Source organism: Wolffia australiana, chromosome 14 (genome assembly GCF_029677425.1).
Source record: "Wolffia australiana isolate 7733 chromosome 14, ASM2967742v1".
NCBI classification, from domain to species: Eukaryota; Viridiplantae; Streptophyta; class Magnoliopsida; order Alismatales; family Araceae; genus Wolffia; species Wolffia australiana.
Genome location: NC_135848.1, coordinates 2,317,318 through 2,344,206, shown reverse-complemented (window position 1 = coordinate 2,344,206; position 26,889 = coordinate 2,317,318). Strand labels below are relative to the sequence as shown.

The window sequence follows — 26,889 nt, the reverse complement described above, 5'->3', positions numbered from 1 at the left end:
ATCACATGGCAATGTTTTCGTTCGGCAATGCCATTTTGCTGTGGTGTATTTTGACATGAGAGGCGATGAAGAATACCGCTTGCATGAAGGTGTCTATGAAGGGCTTGGAATTCTCCTCCCCAGTGTGATTGGAATGCAAGAATCTTGGTAGATAATTCCCATTTAAAGAGATTTTAGAATCAGAAAAAGGTGGAGAGAACATCACTCTTTGCTTTGAGAGGATAGAACCATGTAAACCTGCTGTAATCATCGATAAAAATAACAAAGTAAAAGAAAATCAAGGTGCGACCATAAAGGAGAAGGACCCCAGAGATCTGAGTGGATAAGCTGTAATGTCTTGGTGGATTGAGATCCGGAAGATGAAAAAGGATGTTGGTGAGATTTTGATAGAAAACATGAAGAAAAAACAAAATGTTTAGTCAAGTACATTATCAGAAGACCAAAGTGGTTGACATTTTGTTGCAAAAGATGAAAGGAGGGATACTCGAGGTAACGATGCCAGGTGTCCAGAGATCCATGTTCACCAAGGTAGGCAAGCAGTTTGATCCATGTTCATCAATGCTACCCTGGAGTAGCACCTGTCTGGTAGATCGATCCTTTACCCGGCATTGGTTAGGGTGAAATTCTAGAAATACCTTACTGTTAGTGGTAAGTTGTTTGACAGATAAAAGATTGCGAGTAATTTTTGGAACATGAAGGATGTTTTTAAGATGTAAGGAACAAGATGATGTATTAAGAGTGAAGTGACCTGAGGATTCCATTGACAGACTTGTGCCATCTCCAACGTAGAGCTTCTTGGTTACATAGTAGATTTGAGGATCGTTGATCAAGTTGGGATCAGAAGTAACATGATGAGAGTGTTGTTATCTGGGTACCAGTAGGACGGCTGAATGGCAAAGGAAGTTATCTGTAAACATGTGGAGAAGATTGCATGGGGGCATCAAATAGAGATGACAGATGAGAGTAAGTGTTTTGGTTATCAGAGTAGGATGATTGTTGAGTGCAGGGGTGTTGTGAAGCGTATGAAGGATTAAGTCATTCATAGCACTACAAGGCGCGCATGCCTGTGCATGAGCAGATTTAACATCGAGGCGATGGTAGATTGTTCTGATTTATTGGAGTGACCAAAACCTTTTGTCTTACCAAAACCGTCGTGGCTGCAGTTTGTGTTGTCAGGCTTACCTTTAGTTGGGTTGTTTTTGTTGTTCTCAAGAGTCACTTGGGGTTGATTAGCTGTTGCTGGAAAATTGGATGATGATTACTTGATCATTTGATGTTGATTTAGCATTGCGTCATGATCGTGTAGATGGGAGAGTACTATTTGAAAGGACATTGGAGGCATAGTTGTGTGGACAGCTGTGATGACTGGAGCATATTGAGGGCTGAGATCTCGAAGAAGAGCTTGTATGAGAGTACGTTGATCAACACATTTATCGAAGGGCACTAGTGCACTACTGATATTTCGGAAACAGGAAACATACTCCTTAAGGGACTGATTCCCTTTGATCTGGATTTGAAGTTTTCCCAACATCTCCTATATTCTTGCTTCTGCTAATGACAATAAATCTTCTGCTAAGATGTCCCAAGCCGCTTTGGCTGTCACTGGCGCCGTGACGCATCCTATGATCCATTCGGTCATAGACGATAATATGAAAGAGAGTACATGTTGATCGAAATACCACCAGTCGTCATCAGGGTTGGTGGCTTCAAATGGTGGATAATCTGTAATGCGTGTCATCAATCCGTGAGATTTCAAAGTAGGAAGCACTTGGGTTTTCCTGACAATGTAGTTCTCCTTCGTTAGTTTGATAGGAGGAACCATTGCTGAAGGTATCTGGTAGGTGCCCTAGGTGGGATAGATCATCTTGGAGCTGTGCGACAAGTGTCCTGTGAAGATGAGCCCAAGAGTTCATCTTACTCTTGGAGCAGCTCTTCAACTAGATCCTCGGGCTTAGGCTCTGATACCATGTTGAGAAAGGAGATATTGTTGAGAGAGAGAGATGGCAAAGAGAGAAAGAATGAGAAGGAGACAGCGGAGATATGAAAGAAAGAAGACAAATATATTTTTCTCGAAAGGGAGCTTAACAAGGAGTTACAAAGAGTGTGATATTTATCGGCAGTGGAAGACTGCCTTAATTTTATTGAGGAGTGCCAACTCGGCCGTCAGCACGAACGTGCAACAGCCACACCAATTGGGACTTTTAAAAGATTAGTAAGTAAAAATTTCATGTATCTTATACTCATTAAGAGAAATAGACGGCTAGGATCAAATCTAGGAATTCTCATAGTTAGGATCAAATGTAGACCGCTAGGATTAAAACGTAGAATAGGAAACAGTCTTGTTCCATCAAACGGTTCAGTTTTGTTTTAATATAGCCGTTATACCAGTTATAATGGCTATGATAAAACAGACAATTTCTATATTTAGTATCATTTCATATTATGAATACCAACCAATCTAATTGTGACAGTACAGATGAATACAACTATCTAATTCAAGCTTGCCTTGGTGTCTCCTCTGTTCTTCTTCTTCCTTCTTTCTTCTTCTTTCTTCTTCTTCTTTCTTTTCTTCCTCTTGTTAACTAACCCTGTCTTGGAACACGTCGTATCTTGATAAAGATTGAACGGATATCAGATACTGGTCTATGTCTCTCTGTAGCGAGGGAGTGAGTGGTCAGAGAGAGAGAGAGAGAGAGAGAGAGAGAGAGAGAGAGAGAGAGAGAGAGAGAGAGAGAGAGAGAGAGAGAGAGAGAGAGAGAGAGAGAGAGAGAGAGAGAGAGAGAGAGAGAGAGAGAGCCTTAACGATATCGGTTATCGAATTCTTTATTGTTTTGTCACGTTATCGGTATCCGATATCGTTACTTGCTCAAAGATATCCAATCCCGTTTCTAGATATCGAAATGACCGTGACGAACATTAATACGAATAAAACATTAAGATGCGAGAAGTCACGGGAATCTTGCGATTATGCCAGGTGGCATAATCTTGTTGTCGTCTGCGATAGTTATCATCTGACGTGGACATAAGTCATCGCAGACCCACAAGCGAAGACAGTCAGAGAAACAGCTGAGATGAACTTGCGGGCGGCTCCCGGTTTTCACAAAGTCAATTACGCCCACTGGAAAATACTTAGTCTTTTAACTTCTGCTCTCTCCGACGATATAAATCAAGCGAAGAGTTGTACAATTCAATCAGTCACCACTCACCACATAGCCTGAGTTTTGCCTTCTCCTTGCAATGTCTCGCTGGATCAGACCAGAGGTATCATCATCATCATTATCATCATCATCGTCATCATCATTATCATTATCATCTTCGCCGTCGTGATTTTCATTGTCATTTGCATCGTTATCATGGTCATCATCAGGATGCCACCGTAATTTATATCATTATTTTCATCATGTTTGTCCTAATCGTCGTCCTTTGTATCACTATCATGGTTATCATCAGGATGCCACCGTCATTATTATCATTATTTCCATCATGTTTGTCCTAATCGTCGTCATTTGCATCATTATCAATGTCATCATCCGGATGCCACCGTCATTATTATCATTATATCCTTCATGTTTGTCCGAATCGTCATCTTTTGCATCATCATCATTGTCATCATCAGGATGCCACCGTCATTATTATTTCATTATTTCCATCATGTTTGTCCTAATCATCGTCATTTGCATCATTATTATTTCATTATTTCCATCACGTGTGTCCTAATCATCGCTATTTTCATGATCATATGCATCATCATCATCATCTGCATCGTAATTGTCAAAATCATCATCTCCCATCGTGTCTTAATCGTGTTTATCATCGTCATTAGCTTCTTGGCTTAAAATTTCTAACGGTTCGGCATCCTGGACAGGTGTATCCTCTCATCGCTGCCATGACCTTTGTCTCCGGGATGTGTGTTTTTCAGCTCACAAGGAATGTCGTCATGAACCCAGATGTCAGGTTGGATCGCAGCCCTTGAATATCATCTCTCTCTCCATCCCTCATCCATCCATATTTCTTTCTATCCATCTATCTATCTATCTACCCATCTCTCTATCTTTGTCTAGCTAGCTATCTGGCTATGCATCTATCTTTCTTCCTCTCTATCTCTCTATACATATCTATTTATCTCTCTATATATCTATTTATATTTATCTCTCCTCATAGTAATCAATATATCTGTCTACCGTTCTACTTCGCTCCCTATCTCTTTATGTATCTTTCTACCTCTCTCTCTATCTGTCTCCCTGTTTAGTTATCTATCTATCTTGCTTTCTTTCTACCCCTCTCTATAAATCTATCTTTCTACCTCTCCATCTTTGTCTATCTTTCTATGTCAATCTATATTTCGACCTCTTTATCTCTATCTATCTCTCTATATTGACATCCATTTAACTTTCTACCAATCTCTCTATTCATCTCTCCATCTTTCTATCTCTCTATAATGACATCCGTCTATCTTTCCACCTCTATCTCTCTCTCTCTTGACAGCTACCCATCTATAGATCTATAAAACTTTTTTTTTTTATATATATTTACTCATCTATATCTCTATCTGTCCATCTATCTCTCTATCATTCCACCACATACACTCTCTTTACAGCTATCTAATCAATCGTTCCGCAAAACTTTCTATAATAAACGATCTATATCTATCTCGAACTCTCTCTGTGCGTCCATCTATCTCGCTATCTCTCTCTCTACATGTATATAATTCTATGTACCCATGTATGCAGGATAAAGAAGGAAGAGAGGATGACGGCGATCCGGGAGAACGCAGAGCAGGGAGAGAAATACTCGCAGCACGGCTTCCGGCGCATGCTCTATCGCAACCGTCCCTGGATCTTCCCCGCTTCCAGATTCCCCGCCGCGGAAGACCAGTAGTCGCCCTTCTCTCTCTCTCTCTCTCTCTCTCTCTCTCTCTCTCTATCTATCTATCTATCTCTCTCTCTCTATCTATCTCTCTCTCTCTCTCTCCTGTCCGTTTTCCATAGTTTCCTCTCCCTCTCTCTCTCTCTCTCTCTCTCTCTCATGGGTCCTAATCTCTATGTTCGGTGCGAGCTGATTGGAGCTCTCTATCTCTCTCTCTCGCTTTCAAGATAGAATTGTGTAAAGTTTAAGGAATATAGCATCTTTGTCAGTATCTTATTGTGATCTGTGGAGCTCTTTCTCTCTCTCTCTCTCTCTCTCTCTCTCTCTCTCTCTCTCTCTCTCTTTCTCTTTCTATCTCTCTGTCTTTCTCTTTCTTTCTCTCTCTCTCTCTTTCTTTCTCTCTCGATAGAGTTCAATGAATTTAGTAACCTTGTCGGTAGATATTCTGTCTCTCGTCTCGTGGGAGCAATTCTTTCTCTCAGGAATCGTCCTTATCCATGAAGTGTACCCAACTGATTAGAACTCTCTCTCTCTCTCCATTTCTCTCTCCTCTTTCTCTCCCTTCCCTCGTTCTCCCTCTTATATCTCTCTCCTCTCTCTTCTATCTTTCTCTCCCTTCCCTCGTTCTCCCTCTTATATCTCTCTCCTCTCTCTTCTCTCTTTCTCTCCCTTCCCTCTTTCTCTCTCTTATATCTCTCTCCTCTCTCTACTCTCTTTCTCTCCCTTCTCACGCTCTCTCTCTCTCCTCTCGTCTCTCTTTCGCTCTCTCCTCTCTCTTCTCTTTCTCTCACTTTGTGCATTAGTATCTAATACCCAATCTGAGAAGAATACTTCTAACAAACGATAAGAATAAACGGGAAACTATACTAATAAGAGTAATAAGTAATAACATTACTATTTCAAGAATCTTTCTATATTTAGCTATAACATTATTACTGTGCTTTTAGAACCAAAAGGACTATTACTAAAATACTAATTTATTTTTGTTATTTCATTCAATGATTAGTAGTTGACATAGATAAGGAAACACAAATTCAAGGAAATCAGTAAAGCTATAAAATATTGTGGTAGATTCTGGACACAATTTTTAGTTCAAAATTCATTAAACTATTTATTGCTCTATTTGATTTCCAGAAATTTTTTGTTTAAGAGAGAGAATAAAACACTATAAATTCTGAAGCTTTCTTCTTCTCTCTATCTCTCTCTCAAAACAGATCTGTGTAAATTTCTAGGAATATAGCATCTTTGTCAGTATCTGACTGAATATATCTCTCTTGCTAATGCAATCCAAGGGTTATATGTAAAAATACAAGGAATTTAGTATGTTTGTCCGTATCAGATTGGAGCTCTCTCTCTCTCTATAAATTTCAATTCTAGAATTTTGCAAGTTTCTTCGTCAAGGAGTCAAGGGTCGTCCTTATCCTTGAGAGAGACTTATCCCTGATTCATTGCACGTAGTATCCTTGTCACTATTTGTTCTCCCTCTCTCTCCATAAATAATAATTCAACAAACGTAGCATCTTGTCATTATTTGGCCTCTCTCTCTTCTCAAGGTGGTAATTTTCTCTCCCTAGGATCGCCCTTATCTCTCTTACAGTCTAATACATATATAATATTGTAGATATATTATTGAATCAGCATGGTATATTTCTTTTTATTTTTCACTCGCCCATCTGCTGGACGTAACTCTCTCTCTCTCTCTCTCTCTCTCTCTCTCTCTCTCTCTCTCTCTCTCCCTCCCTTTGCTCTTTCTCTCTCAAGGAGTGTCCTTATCCCTAGAGAGTACGCATTCATCTGATCTCTCCATATTTGTATTTATAATTCAACGAACATACTTGCTGATATCATATTAATCATTTTTTATTTTTAATAGTTTCACTGTTCTCCTTGAGTTTTACAGTGTTATAATCTCTTTATCCCAAATTGAAGGTTTCTGGAAATCATTTAAAATTTCTGGAAATCATTTTGCTTAATGAATTTTGGACTAATTTTTTTTTTCGATATCTACTTTTTAGTCCACGTTTATACCATATTATTTTCTAGTTTTGCTACTTTCCTTGAGTCTGTGTTTTCTTAGGCACGTCAAATACTACGACGAAATAACAAAATAAGATTATAAACTTTGCTATAGTATTTTTTTGTTTCCAAATAAAATGCAGTAATCTGACATTAAATAGAAAATTTCAGGAAATAAAATAATTTTGTCTTAATACAACAACAGACTCTGAACTAATTATTAAGTAATTTAGCTCATGGTATTAGTGTACTTTTTATAATTTCACTTTTCTCCTAGTCATGTTAGGAATATTCTTTTCAGGTTTATATTCTGTATTCTTGATTCCACTAAAACATTGGATTCATTAAAAACCACAAGTTTCGTACATAATATATATCCTAGTTCTATTAAAGAACATTACATTAAATTAAAGTGAGTCCTCTTCGAACTGCAGTGGGGTGGTTGCCCATCATATAAATCATAAAAAGAGTTATCTAAGAGGGATCAATCTTGAAGCACACTTGAAGGGGTTAGGATTTTTATCTTGAAGATAACATTTATTTGTGCCTTTTCCTCGGGCCTTTGTTGCTCTTGCTCTTATGCATTTTCAATAAGCAGAGGAGAGTTTAAGAGCAATGACATTAGGAGTACAACAAAAGAAGTCAGTTCATCTTCATCTGAATATTACAAATTCAATTCATCTGAGTCTGAATGTTACAAGTCAATGAAGTTTGGTGATAATATCCACCATTACAAGCCTTCTTATTCACCGTGTGGATAACATTTAGAGCCTTTGTTTATTTATTTTTTGACTAGTAAAAGTTGCATCTTTTTTCAACTCTTTCCATCTCTTTCCCCTATTTTTTAGAAAATCTAAGTGATTTTGTTTGTGACCTTACTTTCACGTGGGAAGAGAAGAGAAGACAAGCAAATTGAACTCATGGGCATGAACTACTTTCTTACTTGGTTGGGATGAAACCAAGCTGATAGATAACTGCTTCTAATTTTTTTAGGACAACTAAATTATAATCACATTTAAGTATGGGACATTTATCCATTATGAATAGGTCTAAACGTGTCAGTATAGCTCCACAACGGGTTGGGATTGTAATTTTTATTATATTTATCTATTTTAGAAATTTGTGCTTTTTAAGAGTAAATCTCACCCAAATTTATTCGTTAATATAAGTATAAACCTTAATATAACTTTTTGTCCAAGAAACAGTCTCAAAACTGTTGTCCATTTATTATGTTTTTACTGTGGTTAGTTGGCTGCCCAAAACTGGGGTATAATTACTGTAATTTTAAATATAAGTAATTATAATATCCTTTTTTAGTATAAACGAGAGAGGATTATATTTCCCTGTGGTAGGTTTGTGTTCGCAAGACTTTGATTGGCATTTGACCAGTGGAATGATCAAGTTAATGCCAATTCATGAGTTGTTTATTCTTCCTCAGTATTCCAACTTCAAGAAGAGATGTTTTTATGATCTAATAAAAAACAGATGTGAGAATTAAACAAGGTTGTTTTCTGGAGTGGGATTAATTATCTTTTTCATAACCATACCGTGGAGTTTATTGTAGGTGTAACAAATATTTGAGATCGATCAGTTGTCATTATAATTAAAACCTTTCTTTTTGCTTCTGTAATGACTACAAGTATAATAAGAATATCCTCGTACTTTCAAAATTAAATGCATTTCATGGACATTATATTGTCACAAGAGTCATATTTCATTCATTTCTAGGCTCATTTGCTGCTGTATGTCTCACAACATTTCATCATAGATGCACATTTTGTTACCCATCTTAGGTTGTGTCTGGAATGAACAAGTATTTTTGACATAAAAATGGGTGATATGTTGCCCTTCTTTATTTCCTTAGCATACTTCATCTAGTTGGAAAACATTCATTTCATCTCAAGACGAAAACTCATTTCCAAATTATATTCAAATTTATTTTAAAATTAATTTTGTTGTGGAATTATTGGACAAGTAAAATGAGTAAGTGAGATTATAATAAATCGTCACAGAGTAAATCAATGAGATACCATTAGTTAGTGAGATTATAATAAATCGCCACAGAGTAAATCAATGAGATACCATGAGTTAGTAACAAGGATGCATACTAACAGAAATCAATTTTGCCTACACTACACTTACAAGACAATATATCCTCAGATATGAATTAAGTAATGCTCGCAATAAGCATGCTATGTATAAAGGGAAAGTAAACTTATGCCTTTACAGAGAAGAATCAAACTAGTCCTCTTGGAGAGATTATTAACTTGTTTTAATAACATTAACAAAGGATATTAACTTGCTCCTCTTGGAAAGATCCCAGTAAGTATATTCAATGAGAACATCAAATTGTTGTCAGAATGTGCAGGGCACCCTCGAAAAATATTTAATGCTATTATTTTAGACAAAAAAGTTCCAATTCTTCAAAAATTGATAATAAACTTTGTTGGACCATTGATTGCAGAAGAATTGAACTCAAATCTTTATGCACCACTTAAGAATAGGGAAGCATGATCATACTTTTTTAATATCAAGAGTAATGTCTTAGACTATTAGAGACTAACGCACAGTAGTTACTCTAGAAAAAAGAAAACAAAAATAACAAAAAAGGATAACTATTTGAATGTTCCAGGCCTCCTGCTATTAACCAGACCATCCATAAAGGATTTCACTGCAACTATTTATGTAAGATAGTATGCACAATGGACCTCAATAACTTATGCCAAAACAATCATTTTGGATCACGGTGCGTCAAATGGAAGTGATTCAAATATTTACTAATTGAATAAGATAATAAATCACATTCATTAATAGCATCGGTTTGTACTGCTTCAAATATAAACACACAGTAGGAAAGTGCAACAAAGATTCACAACATCGGTTTTTATTGTTTCAAATATAAACATACAACAGGAAAGTGCAACAAAGATTCAAAAACTTCCGAATGATTAAAAAATAGAGCAAAACGCAATTCTACTTTTGTCATTATTATGAATCTCGGTATAAAAATTTAAATTCAAAGTTGTACATTGAGTAGGCGACTACAAACTCGCTCAACAAGGATTCCCTTACCATGGCATTCAGAAAGAACCTTATTCTTCATCATCAGCAATTCAAAGAGTTGATTTTTCACGTCGACTAGAAACATACAATTGGTTTTTTAAAGAAATATACAATAGTAAACTGGAAAAAGGCTTAGAAGATTCCTTCCCAGAGACTCTAGATACCAGTTAAAAAAACATGTTAAATTTATGATTTATTATTAAACGTGACTGGCAGATTCAAATACTCGAGAAAACTGTAGGTTGATTAAATTAACCAAATAGGTACCTACTAACTCACTCTACATCGAAGCCCTTGTCGTGGAGTTCTGCACTGACCTCATTCCTCATCCACGGCGATTCATAGCATCGAGATCCATCGGCCCAAACATAAACATAAATAAATGAACTGCAAAACATGAAGAGAACATTCTAGATACGTCATGAAAAACATTTTGGATAGTAGGATTACCAAATTATCGTGACTTACATCTTCAAATACAATAGAACACTATCAGCAGAGTAAATCAACTCAATAGGTACCTAATAAGTCACTCAACATCGAAGCCCTTATCCTGGAGCTCAGCAATAACCTCATTCCTCATCCTCAGCCACAGTTTCTGCGCCTCTTGATCAAACTTCTTTGATTGGAGCTGCTTTTGGAAATTGTCAGAGTCTTTGTCAAAGTCTGAGAGTCCCTTGGGACCAATGGTTGTGCCCAATGCACCTCCACTGCGTATGAACTCCTCCATTGCTTCCGCATCCCCAGGATAAGGAAATTGCCGCCTCTCATAGAGATGAGCCATTTCTTTCTCTTCCTAAAGAGGAAAGAACCTATATTTAATGACAATCTTCATATTTAAAACAAACTCAGGAAGTAAAAAATTGAAACAAATTCAAAGATTTGTCACTTTTGGTCTCGGCTTGAGTGTGAACCACCCCAAGGGAGAAGTCTCATTCCAGAGCCAGGCCAGTCCGAAGACGGTGTAAGTGCAGATGAGAGCCTTCCCAATTTGCTTCCAGAAGTAGTAATCCTCCTTCCCCAGACCAATTTTACTGATATCAAAGGAAACATCTAATCTCAAAAACTAGGTGAAATCAAGAAAAAAAATGAAGAAATTTAGGATTCTCACGCCAACAGTTTCTGACTTTTCTGAAGCTTGTTCATTATTCCCCCCGTGGCCGGTTTGTGGTCCTTTTGAAACCTGAGAAAATCAGTTTTAATGGTGAAATTCAGATAGGTGGCATGGAAGTAACAATTGCAGAAGTGAATGAAATGAGGGACCAGCCACCCTCTCTATAACAGATAATATTCAATAGAAGTTCCATGATATGAGAAAGAGATAGGGAAGAACAGAAGATGCATCATAATGCAATCTCTTGATAAACAGAAACAGACATCGCTACTACGCATGAGGTCTAGATCAGTGAAGGTTAATGAATCTTGAGAAATTGAAGGGAATGAAATTGATTTGTATCCAGGAGGCAGATCAATGTAAAAAACTCAATTTCCTGTTTCTGGAACTTTGAATCAGAAAGAGTATTTTGAGGAATCACTTCTGACAAGCGGATGAGAGAAATTACAATAACATCTAAGAATCTAGAGAAATATGACTGATGATAAGATGGTACGCAAATAAAGCACAAATGGATGTGAATGAGATAAGAAGAATGCTATCTAACAAAGAGGCTAAGCAAACGCCGAGGGAAGCTTCCAAAGAGAGAAATCAAATAGAAAATACAGCAAATTGACATTCCCAAGAGTGACAGCCCACGAAACCATTCAACTCCGCTAATCTATGAACTTGGCGACGAGGGTCGGATAAGAGAGGGATAATGGCTGTTCACCCTCGCCACAGTTGGATTCCTCTCTCTTTCAAAATCTCCTTCAAATCCCTCTAGTGAGCTTAAGAAATACCTCAAGAAGTCCAGCAATTTAATTTAATCATGAAAATTCAAGTTCCCAATGATTAGACTAAGCTAATGATGTCCCCTTGTCGGAACGTGATCGAATCTTGCTTGTAGTCGTGATTTCAACAAATGAATTCAATCAGTAAAGTTTCCGGACCCACTGACGGATCATATCAGCTACTAATAAACTCGAATTTCTAGCTAATCCATTCCGGATGAATACAGAAGGGCAAGAACCGTTGATTTCCATTGAGTTTGATCATCGCACTTAAAAACATCCCAGATAAGAAGACGGAATTCTATAAATGTGAGTATGGATTAGTTCAAACCGAAAAATCAGAGTACCCCTGCAGATCCAAAAAAAGATAAAAAATCTAGTTCTTAATCGACAATTACGCCTTCAATAGTTTCCAAATCATTTGAAATTGAAGCCAATCCGAGAATATAAATCACAAGTCACAAATTTAAGCCTCTAATTGAACTCATTTTGGTGAGTTCAATCGTCGGACTAAAAAAATCCCAGATCAGAAGACGGAAATCTCTAGAAGAATGGGCTAGTTCAAGACTCTTTAGATCCAAAAATAAGAATAAAGATTTTGATGAGTTCAATCGTAGGACCTAAAAAAAATTCCTGGAGTTGACGACGGAAATCCGTGAATACTGGTGATGCAAAAAATTCACGGTGCCTCGTTGCATAAAAAATACGATATAAATCTCTTTCTTAATCGACGATAACGCCTTCCATAGTTTCCAAATCATAAAAATAGAAGCCAATCCGCGAGCGAGGGAAGAGGCCCAGAACGGCATATCAATTGCACCCTACCCTCCGTTTGAAAAACTTCAAAAAACGATGTTAAAGTTAAACCCAGAAATCAAAACCCTGAAACCAGCGAAAAAACTAAGCTTTTCACCTCGGCTTTCGCGATGATCCAGCAGTACAGTTCTTCGACCTGCGATCACTTCTTTGTCCCGCCTAAGAAGTAAGAACCCATCAATCACACCGGTTCAATGAGGGATAATTGAGAAATAATTTCTCTAAATCGGCATAAATTCTACCAAAATAGAGATTTGTTGCAGACCCAAGATCAAATTTCGTTTCTCGTTGCGCGGTTTCCTCAAAGTCAAAATTTTTATCTGGTTCGGTTACCTTCCAGTCATCTATGTGAGCCCACATTAAAAATTTATCGATTATAGATTTTATCAGGATGGAAGAAATAAATCAAAGGGTGTCTCATAAGGTTGATAATGCATATTAAATCATAGACTTTTTTCCAACTTTAGGGAAATATATGATAAGTAAATAAATCAAAGGGTGCCTCATGAGGTTGATAATGCATATTAAATCATGGATTTTTTTCCAACTTTCGGAAAGCATATGATAAGTATACTTATCATATACTTCCCCATCTAGCTACTCGTCATGTGGGGAAGTTATAGATACCTTTACTTAGTAACCTTCATAACCTTCATCAAAACCCGCTTGCCTTTCCAGAGATTCCAAAGGCGCGACTTTAGGAGCGCTTTGGTGCAGAAGGGGCAAGTTTACGAGCGTATTCCGAAGGTGATGCAGGACGGCCTTGCGGACGCGGGTTAACAGTCTAGTGTCGACGGGTTGCAAGAGTCCGTAAATGGAGATTTTGGATGACGGTTGATTGTTGACTTGTCGTTGAGTTGACTGTTGACTTATCACTGAACAGGGTGGATAGACCAAGGAGAGACTAGCGAGAGACGAAGAGAGCCTGATAGCAAGAGATTTAGAATACGAAAGAGAAGAGAGAGGGAGAACATGAAAGGGAGAGAGCGAACAATAAAGGGAGAAGATTGAGAGACAGAATGGTGTAGGAAGAGAAAGAGAAAGGGAAAAAAAAGGAACTTTCGAACGATGCATGGCTGGTTGATTGAAGGGAGACAGTAGTGGGAGGACGTCCCCTCCGCGGCGGCGGCGGCGGCGGCTGAGGAGAAACCAAGGGGCGAGATTTCTCCAAGTAAACTTTTCTTCAAATTCAAATCGCCATCGAAAACAATGAAAGTTTTGGGATCTTATAGATCCATAGAGGGAAAGAAGAAAGTGGGAAGCGTGTGGGGGGGGAGGTGAGAAGAGGGCGGCGGCGGTTGCTTCTCCAACGGCCACAAACGTGGTGTCGTTCATCGTGCAATCTCCACCAGAAGGTTATCTGAAGGTTATGAAGGTGGGTTATATTCCATCATGGAATACAAAGTAAAGATTAATGATGAGCAATGCGTTCTGCGAAGTGACTGATCCGGACGTGCTTATCTTATTATTCAACTCTTTTCTCAATATCAGGTTCGGAAGGGCGAGTTTACGAGCAGGAGAAGAAACGAAGTCAATTCACAATGTGCAAATGAAGAAATAACTGAATGGCTTATATACCATCACGGGGTGACTGAGGAGGATAACAACATGTTGCTTTCCACTCTATCTGATCGGTTCACTTTGTGACCTTGTCAGCGGATTGCGTCCCGGGATCAGATGGATTTACTAGCATCTTATTCTCTCTCTGATGGGATTCTGTCCCTATATCTATTATAGATGTGGGACTCTCTTTCTTTCTCCATTGTTTTCTGGATATGTTCTTCTGATTAAAATTAAGAACTGTTCTTCTGATAAATCTGTCATTAGCATCACCTTGTTGAATAAAAAATCTTCTAATTGAACTCCCAACAAATTTAAAGATCCAGAAGATGCAGGCTCAGAGATTTAGGCTGATCTGAACTTCACAATTCTGATGTGATTAGACAAAGGAAGAGGGAGAATTGCAACTAATATGTAGTTCTCTATAAAAGATCACCAGTGAATGGTGATCAATCTGATGCTAGTCATCTAGACGGACAATGAATGTAGATGATGGCCAAAGATTTTTGCTCTTCTGAAAAGTAGAGAGAGAGTTACAACTGATTATATAATCATTCGTTTTTAGATAAAAAAGATCACCTAAGAATGGCAACCAACCTGATGCTAGTAATTTAGATAAATGATGCATATACATGATGAACATTTTTTTCTGCTAGTTCAAAAGGCAGAGAGAAAGGCAACTAATTATGTTGTGATTTGTTTTTTGAAAAATAATGATGCCAGACGGTGTCAGGGACGTCGTCCGGTCACCACCGAGTATGCTGGCTCGGTGTCGATAAAAGATAAGGTATCGGATAACGGTGAGGTCGTCATCCGACGGTGAGCCAAATGGCTATGTAACTACGATGAGGGTCCTACGTGTCGTACGTGCAGGCTCCGACTCGAGGGAGGCGCAGAGCTCCTAGCTTGGACGCGTCGCCGAGTAATGGCGACGATGGCCTCTCGAACCTCGTCTGAGCGACGAAGATGTCTACGGCCGAACGGACTCAATCCGTTGGGCTCGCACATAACAGACGCACTCGTCCGTACCGGTAAAACACTCACTAACGTAGTTATCTCTCGTTTGTTCTCTCTCACCTACCTAGCCCGAGCGCGGAGGAGACGGGACGAAAGAAATACTGCAAGGAATAACTAAACGGTGGCTCGTCGACGGTGGCTCGTAATGCAGGGCTTCGTCTTCGTCGATGGCGTGTCGGAGCGGGTGGAGTGGGGAGACGCCGGAGGAGACACGGCAGCTCGACGTGCAGCGATAGGTGCCAGAGCTTCTCGTAAAGGTCGGTTGTAGAGGACTCGGTCGTAGGAGATGTCTCAAGCGGCCCGACGGTGTTGCACTCAGGTGCGCGGCGAAAGCGTCTTGGAGCGGCGACCGCTGGCGACGGCGAAGGGGCGGGCGGCGCGGGCGCGGCAGGGCGACTGCCGCGGTCGGCAGCGGCGGTTGCGCGTGCGTGCGCGGCACAGGCGGTGCGGCGCGGCGGGCCGGACGCGGCGGCGTTTCGGCAGCGGCAAGCGGCGGCGGCGGCGGCGGCCGGCGGGCGGCCCAACGGCGACGGCGGCGGTTCCTCTTCTTCCCCTTTTCCCTCTTCCTCTCCTTCTTCCTCTTCCCTTCTTCTTCTTCTCCTCTTCTTCCTTCTCTTTCTGTTCTTCTCAAACGAGGAAGGAGACCTGCCTTCTGTTCGATGAAATGTCCCAATGAAAAAAAACAGGTCTAAGCCTTAGGGCGCCTACCCTTTCCCTTATAATGGGGGGCGGGGAAGGATGGGCCCCTAATGGGCCAGACGGGGATGGGCTCCCCCATTACCAAACAAAGGAGAAAAACACATAAGAAAGGGAAATTAATGGGGAAATAAAGAAGAAGAAAGAGGAGAAGCATCCCCTAGATGGCCGGGGGGATTTGAGAGAGACCCATCCCCTCGATGGCAAAAACGACGAACGGACGAACGATGTCCTGAACGCGACGAGACACGATGAAAACGAGATGGACGAAACGGAAAAGACAAAACACGGGTGGTAGAGAGACGAGAAAACAGAAAGATAACAGAGCAACTTCACCCGGTCGTCGGCGTCGATGGCGGGCGGCGCGGATGACGCCGATGATGACCTTTGATGGCATGCTCCATCAAATAAGATCCCCTGATAATGATAATCAACCTGATGCCAGTAATTTAAACAAAAGATGAATACAGATGATGACCAAAATGCCCCCTTTAACCCCTTTTAAACCAGTATGCCACAAGAAACCCCACATTATGACAAAAGTTGAGGCGGGCCTCCTCTTATATTTTCTTAAAGATGCTGTCATATGCCTCTTTTGAGTTCATGTTTTCTTATTAAAAAAACTCCCCAGTCATTAGGCGACGATGGGTGAAGGTCTTGCACATATTTGTCCTCTTTCTCTAAAGAGAACAAATATTTTAATACGTGAGTTCCATGACTTAGGTGGTCCACTCTTACAAGGTCTTGCACATAAATCTTGTCAATTCACTCAACATATCCAATATTCCTTGTTTTATCGATAGGCTTAAACAGTTATCTCTATAGATTGTAGGATTTTATCAATTCTATCATTTTTCCTCGGAAGGTTGACTTTCACAGCTCTGTCAGTGAGAGCTTTCACATCAAGTAAGAGAATATACAGTGAAATGACCTAGAATTATGTTTCTGTATCTCCATGTTATCCACAGTATTTGACCTCCTTCACTGGCCGTTGATAATTACCAAAAAACAAAAAAAAAAAATCACCCCACCAATTAGTCATGAAATCTGAACCCATTTATCCAGTCTCTCTGTACTCCAGTTGAACCAAAGAGCGTTGATCAGTCTCATTTCCAAGAACTCCCCCTCCCCACCACAGTAAGGTTGAGAGATAATGATAATATCATCATCCTCATGATCATTCCTACATTTTTGCATTGTCGTTGTCAAGGATACTGTGGAGATGACAACAAGAGGATTATGATGATGATGATGATGACAAAGTTGTCATCATCTTCAGAGACACAGTACATAATTCTCCTGATAGATGTCGAGATCACCAACCCGAACATTATCTATAAATTTTGTCATTGCAATCATCATTCATGTTTGTCTCGAACAAATGACGATGATGGTGACAATGATATATTCATCATCAACAGATTTACGATGAAGACGATGACAATTTTTCATCAGCGGCATGGTCTTCAAACTTCATGGTCATTGTAAAAAATTCTCTTTGATGGGTGTTGAAGAAGTTCTCAGTGAAACAATACCACTGCCAATTGAGCTTCAATGCACGTCGACCGATCTCGCTGCACGTTGACCAGGCTTCCCATCATCACCAAGGCAGTCAAAAAATCTACTTCCTCCGACAATATACCACGCCGGCCGCCACGGATACTCCAGCCACAGCAATTGCGGCGGCAGCCCAGAGCTTCAATGGCGATATCGCCCTCGTAAAGAGCAGCTGGGACAATGCCGAAGACGAAGAATTGGCCTCGGCCGCCACAGTTGCCGTCGAATTAAGGTCTACCTCCCCAACACAGAAGCCCTTCAAGAGCTCTCTTGCTGTTTTGCTGTGACCGGCATCCTCGAACTCGTCTGTCGCGTCCTTCCCTGAGAACTTGAATCAGAATTCTCCAAAAGGGAAACTGGCTGAACTGGAAGCACAGATCAAAGTAAAAAATTAATGAGTTTATCTCACCAGCGACGTTGACAATGATGTCGTCTCCTCCGGGGTGATCACTAAGGTATTCAGTGACATCATAGACCTGTTAACCGATGATCCATGATCAGATTTAGTAGAGGGTGCAAATGTGCTTAAAATTATTATTGGCGATTCATGGGCAATATTGTGTTAGTTAGATAGTTTCAAGAGAATTTTCAGATTCTAAAATGGGTAATTATAAAGATGCACGCGCATAACAGAATCAGCAGCGGTTTGCATTGATCCAGAATCTTAGGATTCTTAATGCTGAATCAATTAATTCTATGTAAGTAAGGTTGAAAGATTTGATCAAAGGAAAAGGGGTTGCAGTCAAGAAATCACGCATGAATAAAAACTCGCAAACGAAGGCATCGCAGCTTGGGCAAAAGAAATCCCAAAATAAAATGTTTTGGAGCATCAGAGATCATTTCAAAACGGAACCTGACGCCCTTATTCTATAATTGAATATTAACTGAATTTTAGGAATTTAGCGAAACTTATCGATGTCCTCGAATTTCCCGCAAAACCCTTCAGAGTAAAAAATCAGAAAGAGTGGTTGAGAACTTAGTTCAACAGAAAAAAAATCATCTTCGTCACTCTTGGAAATCCTAGAGAGGTAGAAAACATAGAAATTCATTTTACTTTCACCAGAAAGGGCAGAAAAATTAAAGCATGGGGTCACATCACAATTAAAACCAGCCCCAATTCATCATTAACGCATGAATCCATGAAAAATTCTCCAGTAAAAAAAAAAAAACAGGGATGCAGAGGAAATCTCACAGAAACATACAAAAAATAATGAAAAATCATAAGCAAACATCACTAGCATAAAAAAAAAAGAAAAAGGGTAAGAAAAGGGAGGAGCAGAGCGAAAACTGAATCACTCACCTTGCCGTCTACGATGATCCAGCAATCTTCCCGCGTGCTGTGCTCTGCAGCTTCTTCCGGCGAGACCAGCTTAACAAGAGTCGGCATCAGACAAGCCTAAAACTTGATCTTCGCCTTCCCGCCGAGCTTCGTCTTGCCTTGGCGCCCAAGCCACGCTTCTCTCTACGATAAGCCTTCAACTATGGTTCTTCCCTTCTACTGCCTAAATACTCGTATAAAATACAGATATTTTCTGGGTTTTTCCAAGTATTTATGTATATATTTATAATTTATATAATTAAATGGTTTAGACGCATAAACCAGTCTCTCTCTCTCTCCAACATTTTTTACATTGGGTTTTTAGTGATATTTTTATTTTTATTAGAAGAAATTGGTTTCTAGAAAGAATTGATCTCTTTATCTTGATATGTTTTACAACTTATCTCTTTTCCAACTCATATTCATCAATTTGTTTATGGGTTATCTTCTTCCCATGATATTTTACTCGCATAAAATTTTATCTGATCCTGATATTTTACAATCAACTTCATTTTTATTGATGGTAACTAGGGTTTTCTGGCATTGAGTTTTCGCTTCCATTTTCTCTAGCCTTGAGTTTGGCTGAACATTATGATCCTATTTGGGATATAACTTTGGTTCTTTGATAAATCCTTTGTGGAGCAATATTTCATATTCTTACTTTTTGGATTATGGTTGTGCTTTTTGGATCGAAGTCTGGTCATACAAGACAAAATCCAGACTGATGGTCATCTTTTTAAGATGGACCAGCCAATATGGTCAGATTCGGTCCAAGATGAAATTGGATTGAGGACATAATGGATGTTACGTCGCCGGTAGGCCAATCGCACGCCCATGTCATGTTTCAATTCATTTAAATAATTTTTTGTTTGTAATAATTATCCTATGATATTTATGATATAGTCCTTGAATATATGAAATGCATTACTGAATTATGATGATGTCTTAATACAAGGATCACTAGTCTCTAAACAAGTGATATAAATATTCAGATTAGAAGGATGCTCAAGACGCACATTCCACTATCTGATAATATTGATTATGTGGCCATTAGTTTAGAGACACTAAGGATAGATTGTGGGTTGTCTTTTGGGGAAGATTTTACTAGCTTGATCCATATATAAATCCCTAAATGGTATTATACTTGAACGTTAGTCAAGTTGATTCGAGTCACAATCATTTAAGTTATCCTTAGACATGAGACACCAAATACGTTTTGTGAATGACATCTATGTTTTGACTATAACATACAAGTCTGTGATCATGAGATTCAAAGTAGACTCAGCTCAGATATAGGAAGAAGTACATGAAGGTGATGTTGGGCTCTAGGGCCTTGGTTTAGATGAATCCTGACCAGTTCTTGCATGACCAAATCACTTATGCACATATCGAATCCTTGTTTTCTCAATTCCTATAGTGAGACAAGGTGAGTTGTTCATATGTCCACCCTATAAATATAACCACGTGATCTCCAAAATATTGAATCTCCTCCCCATCTTGACAATCTATCATTGGTATGTTATTTTGATTGCATCGAGAATGAAGAGTATCAAGGGGGATAAGTAAAAAGTAGGAGAGACACCTGAGAAATTCTGGTGTAGGTGAATTTAGGTTGAGGTAGTCCTCTATTTATACTTACCATGAAATTTTTGTAACATCTTCTAAACTTTAAGTTTTCTTCTAACATCCAAATGCCCACTTGTATGGATCAATCTAGTTAATAACTTTACTTGATAAATGACCTTTATTGGCCTTATAAATTAATTAACTACAGATCTATTGAACCTAATCGATAATTTGAGTTTCCAACTTGTGCGGTGCCAAGCTGCCCCTCATAGTCCTGGAGAAACAAAATGAGTGTATGGATTCACTCGTGAAGCATTTCTACCATCGGTTGTTGTGTATATAGAGTCCCTCATTTTCTTGATTCTCGTAGGATGACTTAAGGTATGGTCAAAGGCCATATCCTAATCGAACATCTAAGTTAATACTGATGCGTTTGGGAATCATCAGAGAACTCTTCTCCATTATTAAGCTGCATTTCTGACACAGCCTTAGCACAGGAACGGTGTAGGAACACGACTTGAGTCCACAAGCCTTGCTCTACTTGAAGTAGCTAAGTCCTGAATCCACAGAACTAGCTTCTCCAACCCTTGAGTCCACAAGGGGTTGTACTTGAATCCACAAGCACACAAGCACTCTCTAACAAAGAGAACACTCACAGGGGAGAAACAACAGTTTCAACAAGACAATAGATTTCAATAATGCCTCAGCCAGGGTACATGGGGGGCCTTATATAGGCCACAAGAAGTGCAGGGTCATCCATAATGACTGTACCCATGACAAGACAAGTCAAAACATTGAGAAAAACAAATCTGACAAGCTAAAACAGAGGATAAGCAGCTTGTCAGGCCTAAGCAGAGATATCCTGCAGATTCCTGGGCCTGTAGAAGCTGTCAGGAGATATTTGTGTGGCTCAAGAAGATCCTGATGGGACAAAACAGAAGATATGCAGATCTGACAAGTTAGAGCAGAGATTCTAGCAGAAGAAGAATCTGGCAGAGGATTCAGTCAGAAGATCATGTCAGAGATACTCCTGTCAGAAGATCTTGTCAGAGATAATCCTGTCAGAAGATCTTGTCAGAGGAAATCCTGTCAGAAGATCTTGTCAGAGAAAATCCTGTCAGAGGATTTGGAGGGGCTCTAGGTATATTTCTGCAGATTCTGTCAGTTCTAGAAGAATTTCCTTCTTGGGCCGCAGCTTGCTAATGGGCCTCAGAAAATGGGCTTCTGGGCTACATCAATTTCCTAAGGACTTCACCATATTTTCTTCCTTGAGCTTTCTCCTATTATACCAAGGGTGCATGATCCCATATTGACCACTAAATCATCTTCGTGAGCTTCTTGTTGCACTCGAGATGAGATGGTTTATGAAGATGAACTCATATGTCATAGTCAAATTATAATCATCCATCCACAGGACATCTTTGGTGTCTCAAGTCTAAGGATTACTTACACAACTGTTATCTGAATTAACTTGATTGATAATTTGGTATAATACTCATATGAGTGAGGCTAAATAGTGCCATTCAATCCAGATATTTTAAAGTTATTTTTTACTATCCTTCATATATGAATATGAAGACACACAGTTAAGGACTAATGACCTCCTTTTCATGATTTCATCATAATTCAGTAAGTTGGATAATGTGTTCCTGGAATTCTTTATAAACATCACATATTTTACAATCATTATATTGCATTAATGAGTCTTGAACGAGATATGGAATGTATGATGGATTTCCGTCTACATTTATTTGCAAAAGGTGATTAAGCGGACAAGATGGGACAAGATGGGAGAAGATGCATTAATCCTTTGCAATGTTGGGGTATATATTGGAGGATACGCTATCCAATGGTCTATGATTCACATTATACTGACCAGAATGACAAATAAGTGATAGATTGTTAACCATACCATGTCATTTTGGAATGTCCTGTGGATGTAGGATTATATATATAAGACAATTAATGATGATAAATGTTCCATCACTATTAGGTATGTTCTAGAGCACATGGTGTAGCTGGCACCCCATGGGCTGGAAAGTTAGCCTATGATTGGGTTAAATTTATCCTTTATTAACTAATTTATTAAGTGTTACAATTAATTAGTAATATTGGCCAATGAATATTATTAACCATTGAAATTATTGACTAGATTGATGCACCGGCCTAAATCATTACATATACTAAGTCAATGGATTGTTGTTGATATACTTAAATTTTAAGACATCTTATGTAAGATTCCATAATAAGTGTAAGTAGAGGGCACATCCATATTTTGGCGCCTCCATTCTTCTCCCCTCTCAAAACCTCACTCCCTCTGGTGTGATCAGAAAAGGGGGAACATGTCCCACATTAGGATTTGTATATTTTATAATTAATTTCAGTGGTCTATTCTTCTCTCCTTCTCAAAACTTTATCCCCTCACTCCATTCCCGATTTTATATGTATCTCATCTCATCACACTAATCACTGTTTTAAGAATATTACATCCTTAATCACTTTTCCCTATGAAGAGGAGCCTTACTCATCACTAACTAAAATTACCAAGTACATGCATATATTTTACCGATTAATCTCAAAAATACCGACGATGATTCTAAACCCTAGATTTTGAGTTTGTCAGAAATTCTACTAGATATTTAAGGAGTATTGGAGAAGTCTGAGAGGAGATACATCATCACAATAATCACATTGATACATCTAGAGATTGGACACATGAATGGCTTGATACTCTTCCATGGATACAATAATGAGGGAATAAGGTGATGTGATCTTCATAGGGTTGATTTCTAAATATGGTTTGATTTAAATGATTGTGTTACCTATATTGTTTTGGATGATCAATGAAGCACAAAGAATCAAACAAGACAAAAAGTTTTCAATAAATTAATTATTTCGTATGTTATGGCAAGACACATTAAACACTAAAACCCTCCTAGCCGCATTTACACCTACTTGCTCCCACTTCTCACACCCTTATCCTCATTCTCATTCCCCCTCATTGGCTCATTGTTTGACAGCACATTTACCTCTCCCCACTCATTTATCTCCCCCTGCTCCTGTCCCCCCTACCTGCTACAGCTCAATGGATCTCTGCTTGGCAGCCCTGCATGATTACCGAGGGCCATGGCCACCCCATAATGTGAAAATTAAATAACTAATTCAGCACGAAGAAGCAGCTCGTTGTTCCTATCGTGTGTGCCACTACCAAAGAATCAATCTAATTAGTATCAATAGTTGGTTGAAAAGTTGGAAAATGTGCCTTTATCATCATTTTGACCTAAATAGAACAAAAGATGTAGCAAAGTAACTTTATATAGAGATACAAACATGGCTGGATAGAAAACTGGGTAGATGGATACTGACGCAGAACGACTAAGGATTGGGCGACTAGTGATGCAGGGTGACTAAGGAATGGACGACAGGGATAACGGGAAAAGGTTACGGATGGATGAACGACAATGGAAGGTTAGGGTATGGGTGGGATAAAAAGTCCATAGAAATCCACACGGTCGAATTCGGTCTTTAAAATCGATGAAAAGCTGGTGGTGCAGCTCCAACCCTTATCGAGGGCGGGAGTACTGTCTTCGCCCACCGCGACGATGCCTAAGCACCGAACTCAATACCCAAATTCGCGTCACGAAGAAACACTTGAAAGAGAGGGAGGAAGTGGAAAATCCAAACCAAATCTATTTCTGACGACGGTGGAAACTTCTCGAGAAAATACTGAACGGAGAACACTTCGACACCAAAGAGTTCAGGCGTACCTCGACACCGTAGTGCGTGAAGAGGATGCAGGAAATTCCGACCGAGGCAAGACTTGGCGAATCCGGGCGTTGAATGACCCTCTGGACGAACAAGGATCTTGGCGTTCCGGGTGTTGTATGGCCCTCGGAACAGCCCATAGTAGGTGGTTTGGGGCGGGTGGCCAAGGGGCAGTCTTGGGCGGCCTGGAATGGGTGCTTGGGGTGATCCTTGGGCGGCCTTGAGTGGGCGGGCAAGGGGGCGGCCTGTGGAGGGCGGCCAAGGGGGCGACCCTGGTAGCCTTGGGGTGGCCTTGGGCGCCCTTGGGCGGCCTGGGAGGGCAGCCCTGGGACGGCTTGGAAGGGCGGCCCTTGGGCGGCCTGTGGAGGGCGGCCAAGGGGGCAGCCCTGGTAGCCTTGGGGCGGCTTGGAAGGGCGGCCCTTGGGTGGCCTGTGGAGGGCGGCCTAGGGGGCGGCCTTGGTAGCCTTGGGGCGGCCTGGGAGGGTGGCCCTTGGACGGCCTGGAAGGGCGGCCCTAGGGCGGCCTGGAAGGGCGACCTATGGAGGGCGGCCCTAGGGCGAGAAGAGAGAGAGAGAAGTGGAAGAGAGGGAAGAGGGAGGGAAGGCCGACGACGAGAAGCGAGGCAGTGGCGGCGGCAGCAGCGGAGGTGGCAGAGGCTGCGAGGTAGGGTTGTAGACGGGATAGGGAGGCTTGGGCAGTCCTCCAAGAGGAGTTAAACAAAAACTCGATTCTTGAATTATGACTGCCTAACTGTTTCTTGAAACAATGGCCTATACATATAGGCCTTGGAGGAAAGAGAAAATACAACTTAAAGACGAGAAATTAAAGACGAGACGTGCTTCATGTCACGCCAAGGGGCAGTTGTTGATCTGCCGTTGGCGACGTGTCATGATGCGCGAAGGGGTGTGCGTGCGTGGAGACGTGCGTAGCAGAGACGGTTGCGGCGTGTCCGTAGCGGGAGTGTTGGCGTCGGTTGACTGTGGCGGTGTATCCGTGGCAGAGACGTTGACTTCGGTTGACCGTGGCGACGCGTCCGATGGTGATGTGTTGGAGTCCTCGCCATCAGATACCAAATGCACAAATAAACAGATAAATATTTAAACATTTATGCACATTAATTGATGTTTAATGACAGAGATAGATAGATATAGATCGACAGATAAAATGCAATTAGCTGTCTAGATGTATGAATATTTGTTTTCTGTTCAAGGAGAGGGAGAAAGATAGACATGTAGATAGGCATAAGGAACATCACAAAGAAAGATGATCACATAGAGAGAGCCATAAAGAGAAAGAAACAGAGAGAGTGATACACACAAACACACACACGGAAAAGACATACATATATAGAGGGAGGGGAAGAGGGATGGATAGGAGTGAGAGAGAGAAAAAAAGATATAGCTAGGAGAAGAGGGAGAGAGATAGAGGAAGACAGAGATAAAAATAAAATAGGGCGAGAGATTAGGGTTTGTAAAAAAATATGTTCGTTTGAGAGTGTGTGAGCGCTCACAAACAAACAAGAACACAAACATGAAAATCCCAGCCAAGTAATGTTTGAAAACATTCATGAACATGTCTTCTGATGTGGCCACGACGACATGGCTATCTGTTCACGTGAGGCACATCATCGCCGAGGACTTCATCCACAACATAGCCACCATGCGCCTTGCCAGCATGCTCCTCGACAAGCCCTACCATCACCGTGTGCATTAGTGTTCGGCCGTCCTAACCCGATATCGTCATCCGATATCGGGGCATATAATGAACCGGATCTCAGAAATGGGCTTTCCTATATATGACCATACCAATATCCTGATGTCAGATAACGATATAGATCTTGGTTGCTACAATACCAATACCGATACTGTTATCTGTCTTGATATCGACATATGTCCTTGTCTCAAAGGTTGGATGATGATATCGGATATTGACGTCGGCTATCGGTTTTTTCAATATCTGTTATACAAATTTTAAATATATTTTAAATAATTTTTAATACCTAACTAAACTATTGGGAGTCATATATACTGTTTCTTTGAGTATTTTATAACTTTCTTGATGGTTTAAATCCATATTTTGCCCTTAGTCTGGCCTAGTACAAAATGGGCCAGAATGCTTTCACCGCGGAGCACATTATTAGCCCATCTAACTAATGGATTTGGCATTATTTGCCAATCTAAATTTTATAGTTTTCCCATGTGGGACACTATCCTCTATTTTTTAACCCTTCTCCGGATATCAAATTTTGATATCAGATATCAGATTCGATTCCCAGTACCAGCATCCGCCATGTCCGAAGCCTTGCGGTATCCGTCTCAATATCCAATTTCTATCGGATATCATTTATCATTTGTCTGATATCAGATATTGGATGGGCAATCACTAGCCTGCATTCCCCTTAGTTGGCTGACAGAGTGGAGTTCCAAGCGAGTTCCATGTGTATATTTATGGTCTCAGATGCAGCACACCTGATTCGCATTCATTCACGAATGAACATGAACAAACTGAACACAAACACGAACATCAAATGACAAACTTCCGATCCCTAAGATTGAGAGGGGGAGATTGACAAAAAAGAGAAATATATAGAGAGAAAGAGAAAGACAGCAAGAGATGGAGAGGAAGAGGAAGGGAGATAGAGAGGGAAAGAGAGGGGGAGAGAGAAAGAAAGAGGGAGGAGGGAGATAGAGAGAGGGAGAGAGAGAGGGGGGAGAGAGAGAGAAAGAAAGAGGGAGGAGGGAGATAGAGAGAGGGAGAGAGAG

General features: G+C 40.1%; 3 protein-coding genes across 8 annotated transcripts; 1 reads left to right on the top strand and 2 right to left on the bottom strand.

Moving 5' to 3' along the window:
* Nucleotides 1-3,106: 3,106 nt before the first annotated feature.
* LOC144711585 (uncharacterized) lies at nt 3,107-5,137 on the top strand. The gene is made up of 3 exons (XM_078585554.1): nt 3,107-3,261; nt 3,866-3,954; nt 4,731-5,137. Exons 1-3 carry the CDS (start codon nt 3,238-3,240, stop codon nt 4,876-4,878), a joined length of 261 nt encoding a protein of 86 aa, XP_078441680.1. The 5' UTR covers nt 3,107-3,237; the 3' UTR covers nt 4,879-5,137.
* Nucleotides 5,138-9,989: 4,852 nt separating this feature from the next.
* Nucleotides 9,990-13,037, bottom strand: LOC144711582 (homeobox prospero protein). Of its 3 annotated transcripts, none has more exons than XR_013583616.1 (6): nt 12,891-13,037; nt 12,746-12,807; nt 11,057-11,128; nt 10,835-10,979; nt 10,414-10,741; nt 9,990-10,332 (listed from the first exon to the last, which is right to left on the bottom strand). XR_013583616.1 is itself a non-coding variant. In XM_078585549.1 (6 exons), exons 3-5 carry the CDS (start codon nt 11,089-11,091, stop codon nt 10,475-10,477), a joined length of 447 nt encoding a protein of 148 aa, XP_078441675.1. In that variant the 5' UTR covers nt 11,092-11,128; nt 12,746-12,807; nt 12,891-13,036; the 3' UTR covers nt 9,990-10,332; nt 10,467-10,474. The 3 variants fall into 3 exon arrangements, 2 of the variants coding, with proteins under 2 accessions (XP_078441675.1, XP_078441676.1); XM_078585549.1 differs by having other exon boundaries at nt 10,467-10,741; nt 12,891-13,036; XM_078585550.1 differs by having other exon boundaries at nt 10,467-10,741; nt 12,914-12,932.
* A 1,414-nt stretch (nt 13,038-14,451) lies between these two features.
* On the bottom strand, nt 14,452-18,967 carry LOC144711584 (cytochrome b5-like). Of its 4 annotated transcripts, none has more exons than XR_013583617.1 (4): nt 18,779-18,967; nt 17,888-17,954; nt 17,457-17,799; nt 14,452-16,356 (listed from the first exon to the last, which is right to left on the bottom strand). XR_013583617.1 is itself a non-coding variant. In XM_078585551.1 (3 exons), exons 1-3 carry the CDS (start codon nt 18,863-18,865, stop codon nt 17,543-17,545), a joined length of 411 nt encoding a protein of 136 aa, XP_078441677.1. In that variant the 5' UTR covers nt 18,866-18,967; the 3' UTR covers nt 17,382-17,542. The 4 variants fall into 4 exon arrangements, 2 of the variants coding, with proteins under 2 accessions (XP_078441677.1, XP_078441678.1); XR_013583618.1 differs by having other exon boundaries at nt 14,452-16,338; XM_078585551.1 differs by lacking the exon at nt 14,452-16,356 and having other exon boundaries at nt 17,382-17,799.
* Nucleotides 18,968-26,889: the final 7,922 nt, after the last annotated feature.

What these genes read in the sequence shown, in the direction of transcription:
- LOC144711585 (XM_078585554.1), top strand. Translation starts at nt 3,238, where the DNA reads ATGTCTCGCTGGATCAGACCAGAG. An exon ending in CTCGCTGGATCAGACCAGAG is followed by an intron (nt 3,262 to 3,865) that starts GTATCATCATCA and finishes CATCCTGGACAG; the next exon opens with GTGTATCCTCTCATCGCTGC. An exon ending in GTCATGAACCCAGATGTCAG is followed by an intron (nt 3,955 to 4,730) that starts GTTGGATCGCAG and finishes CCATGTATGCAG; the next exon opens with GATAAAGAAGGAAGAGAGGA.
- LOC144711582 (XM_078585549.1), bottom strand. Translation starts at nt 11,091, where the DNA reads ATGAACAAGCTTCAGAAAAGTCAGAAACTGTTGGC. An exon ending in AAAAGTCAGAAACTGTTGGC is followed by an intron (nt 10,980 to 11,056) that starts GTGAGAATCCTA and finishes CTTTGATATCAG; the next exon opens with TAAAATTGGTCTGGGGAAGG. An exon ending in CACTCAAGCCGAGACCAAAA is followed by an intron (nt 10,742 to 10,834) that starts GTGACAAATCTT and finishes TTTCCTCTTTAG; the next exon opens with GAAGAGAAAGAAATGGCTCA.
- LOC144711584 (XM_078585551.1), bottom strand. Translation starts at nt 18,865, where the DNA reads ATGCCGACTCTTGTTAAGCTGGTCTCGCCGGAAGAAGCTGCAGAGCAC. An exon ending in GGATCATCGTAGACGGCAAG is followed by an intron (nt 17,955 to 18,778) that starts GTGAGTGATTCA and finishes ATCGGTTAACAG; the next exon opens with GTCTATGATGTCACTGAATA. An exon ending in CATCATTGTCAACGTCGCTG is followed by an intron (nt 17,800 to 17,887) that starts GTGAGATAAACT and finishes TCAAGTTCTCAG; the next exon opens with GGAAGGACGCGACAGACGAG.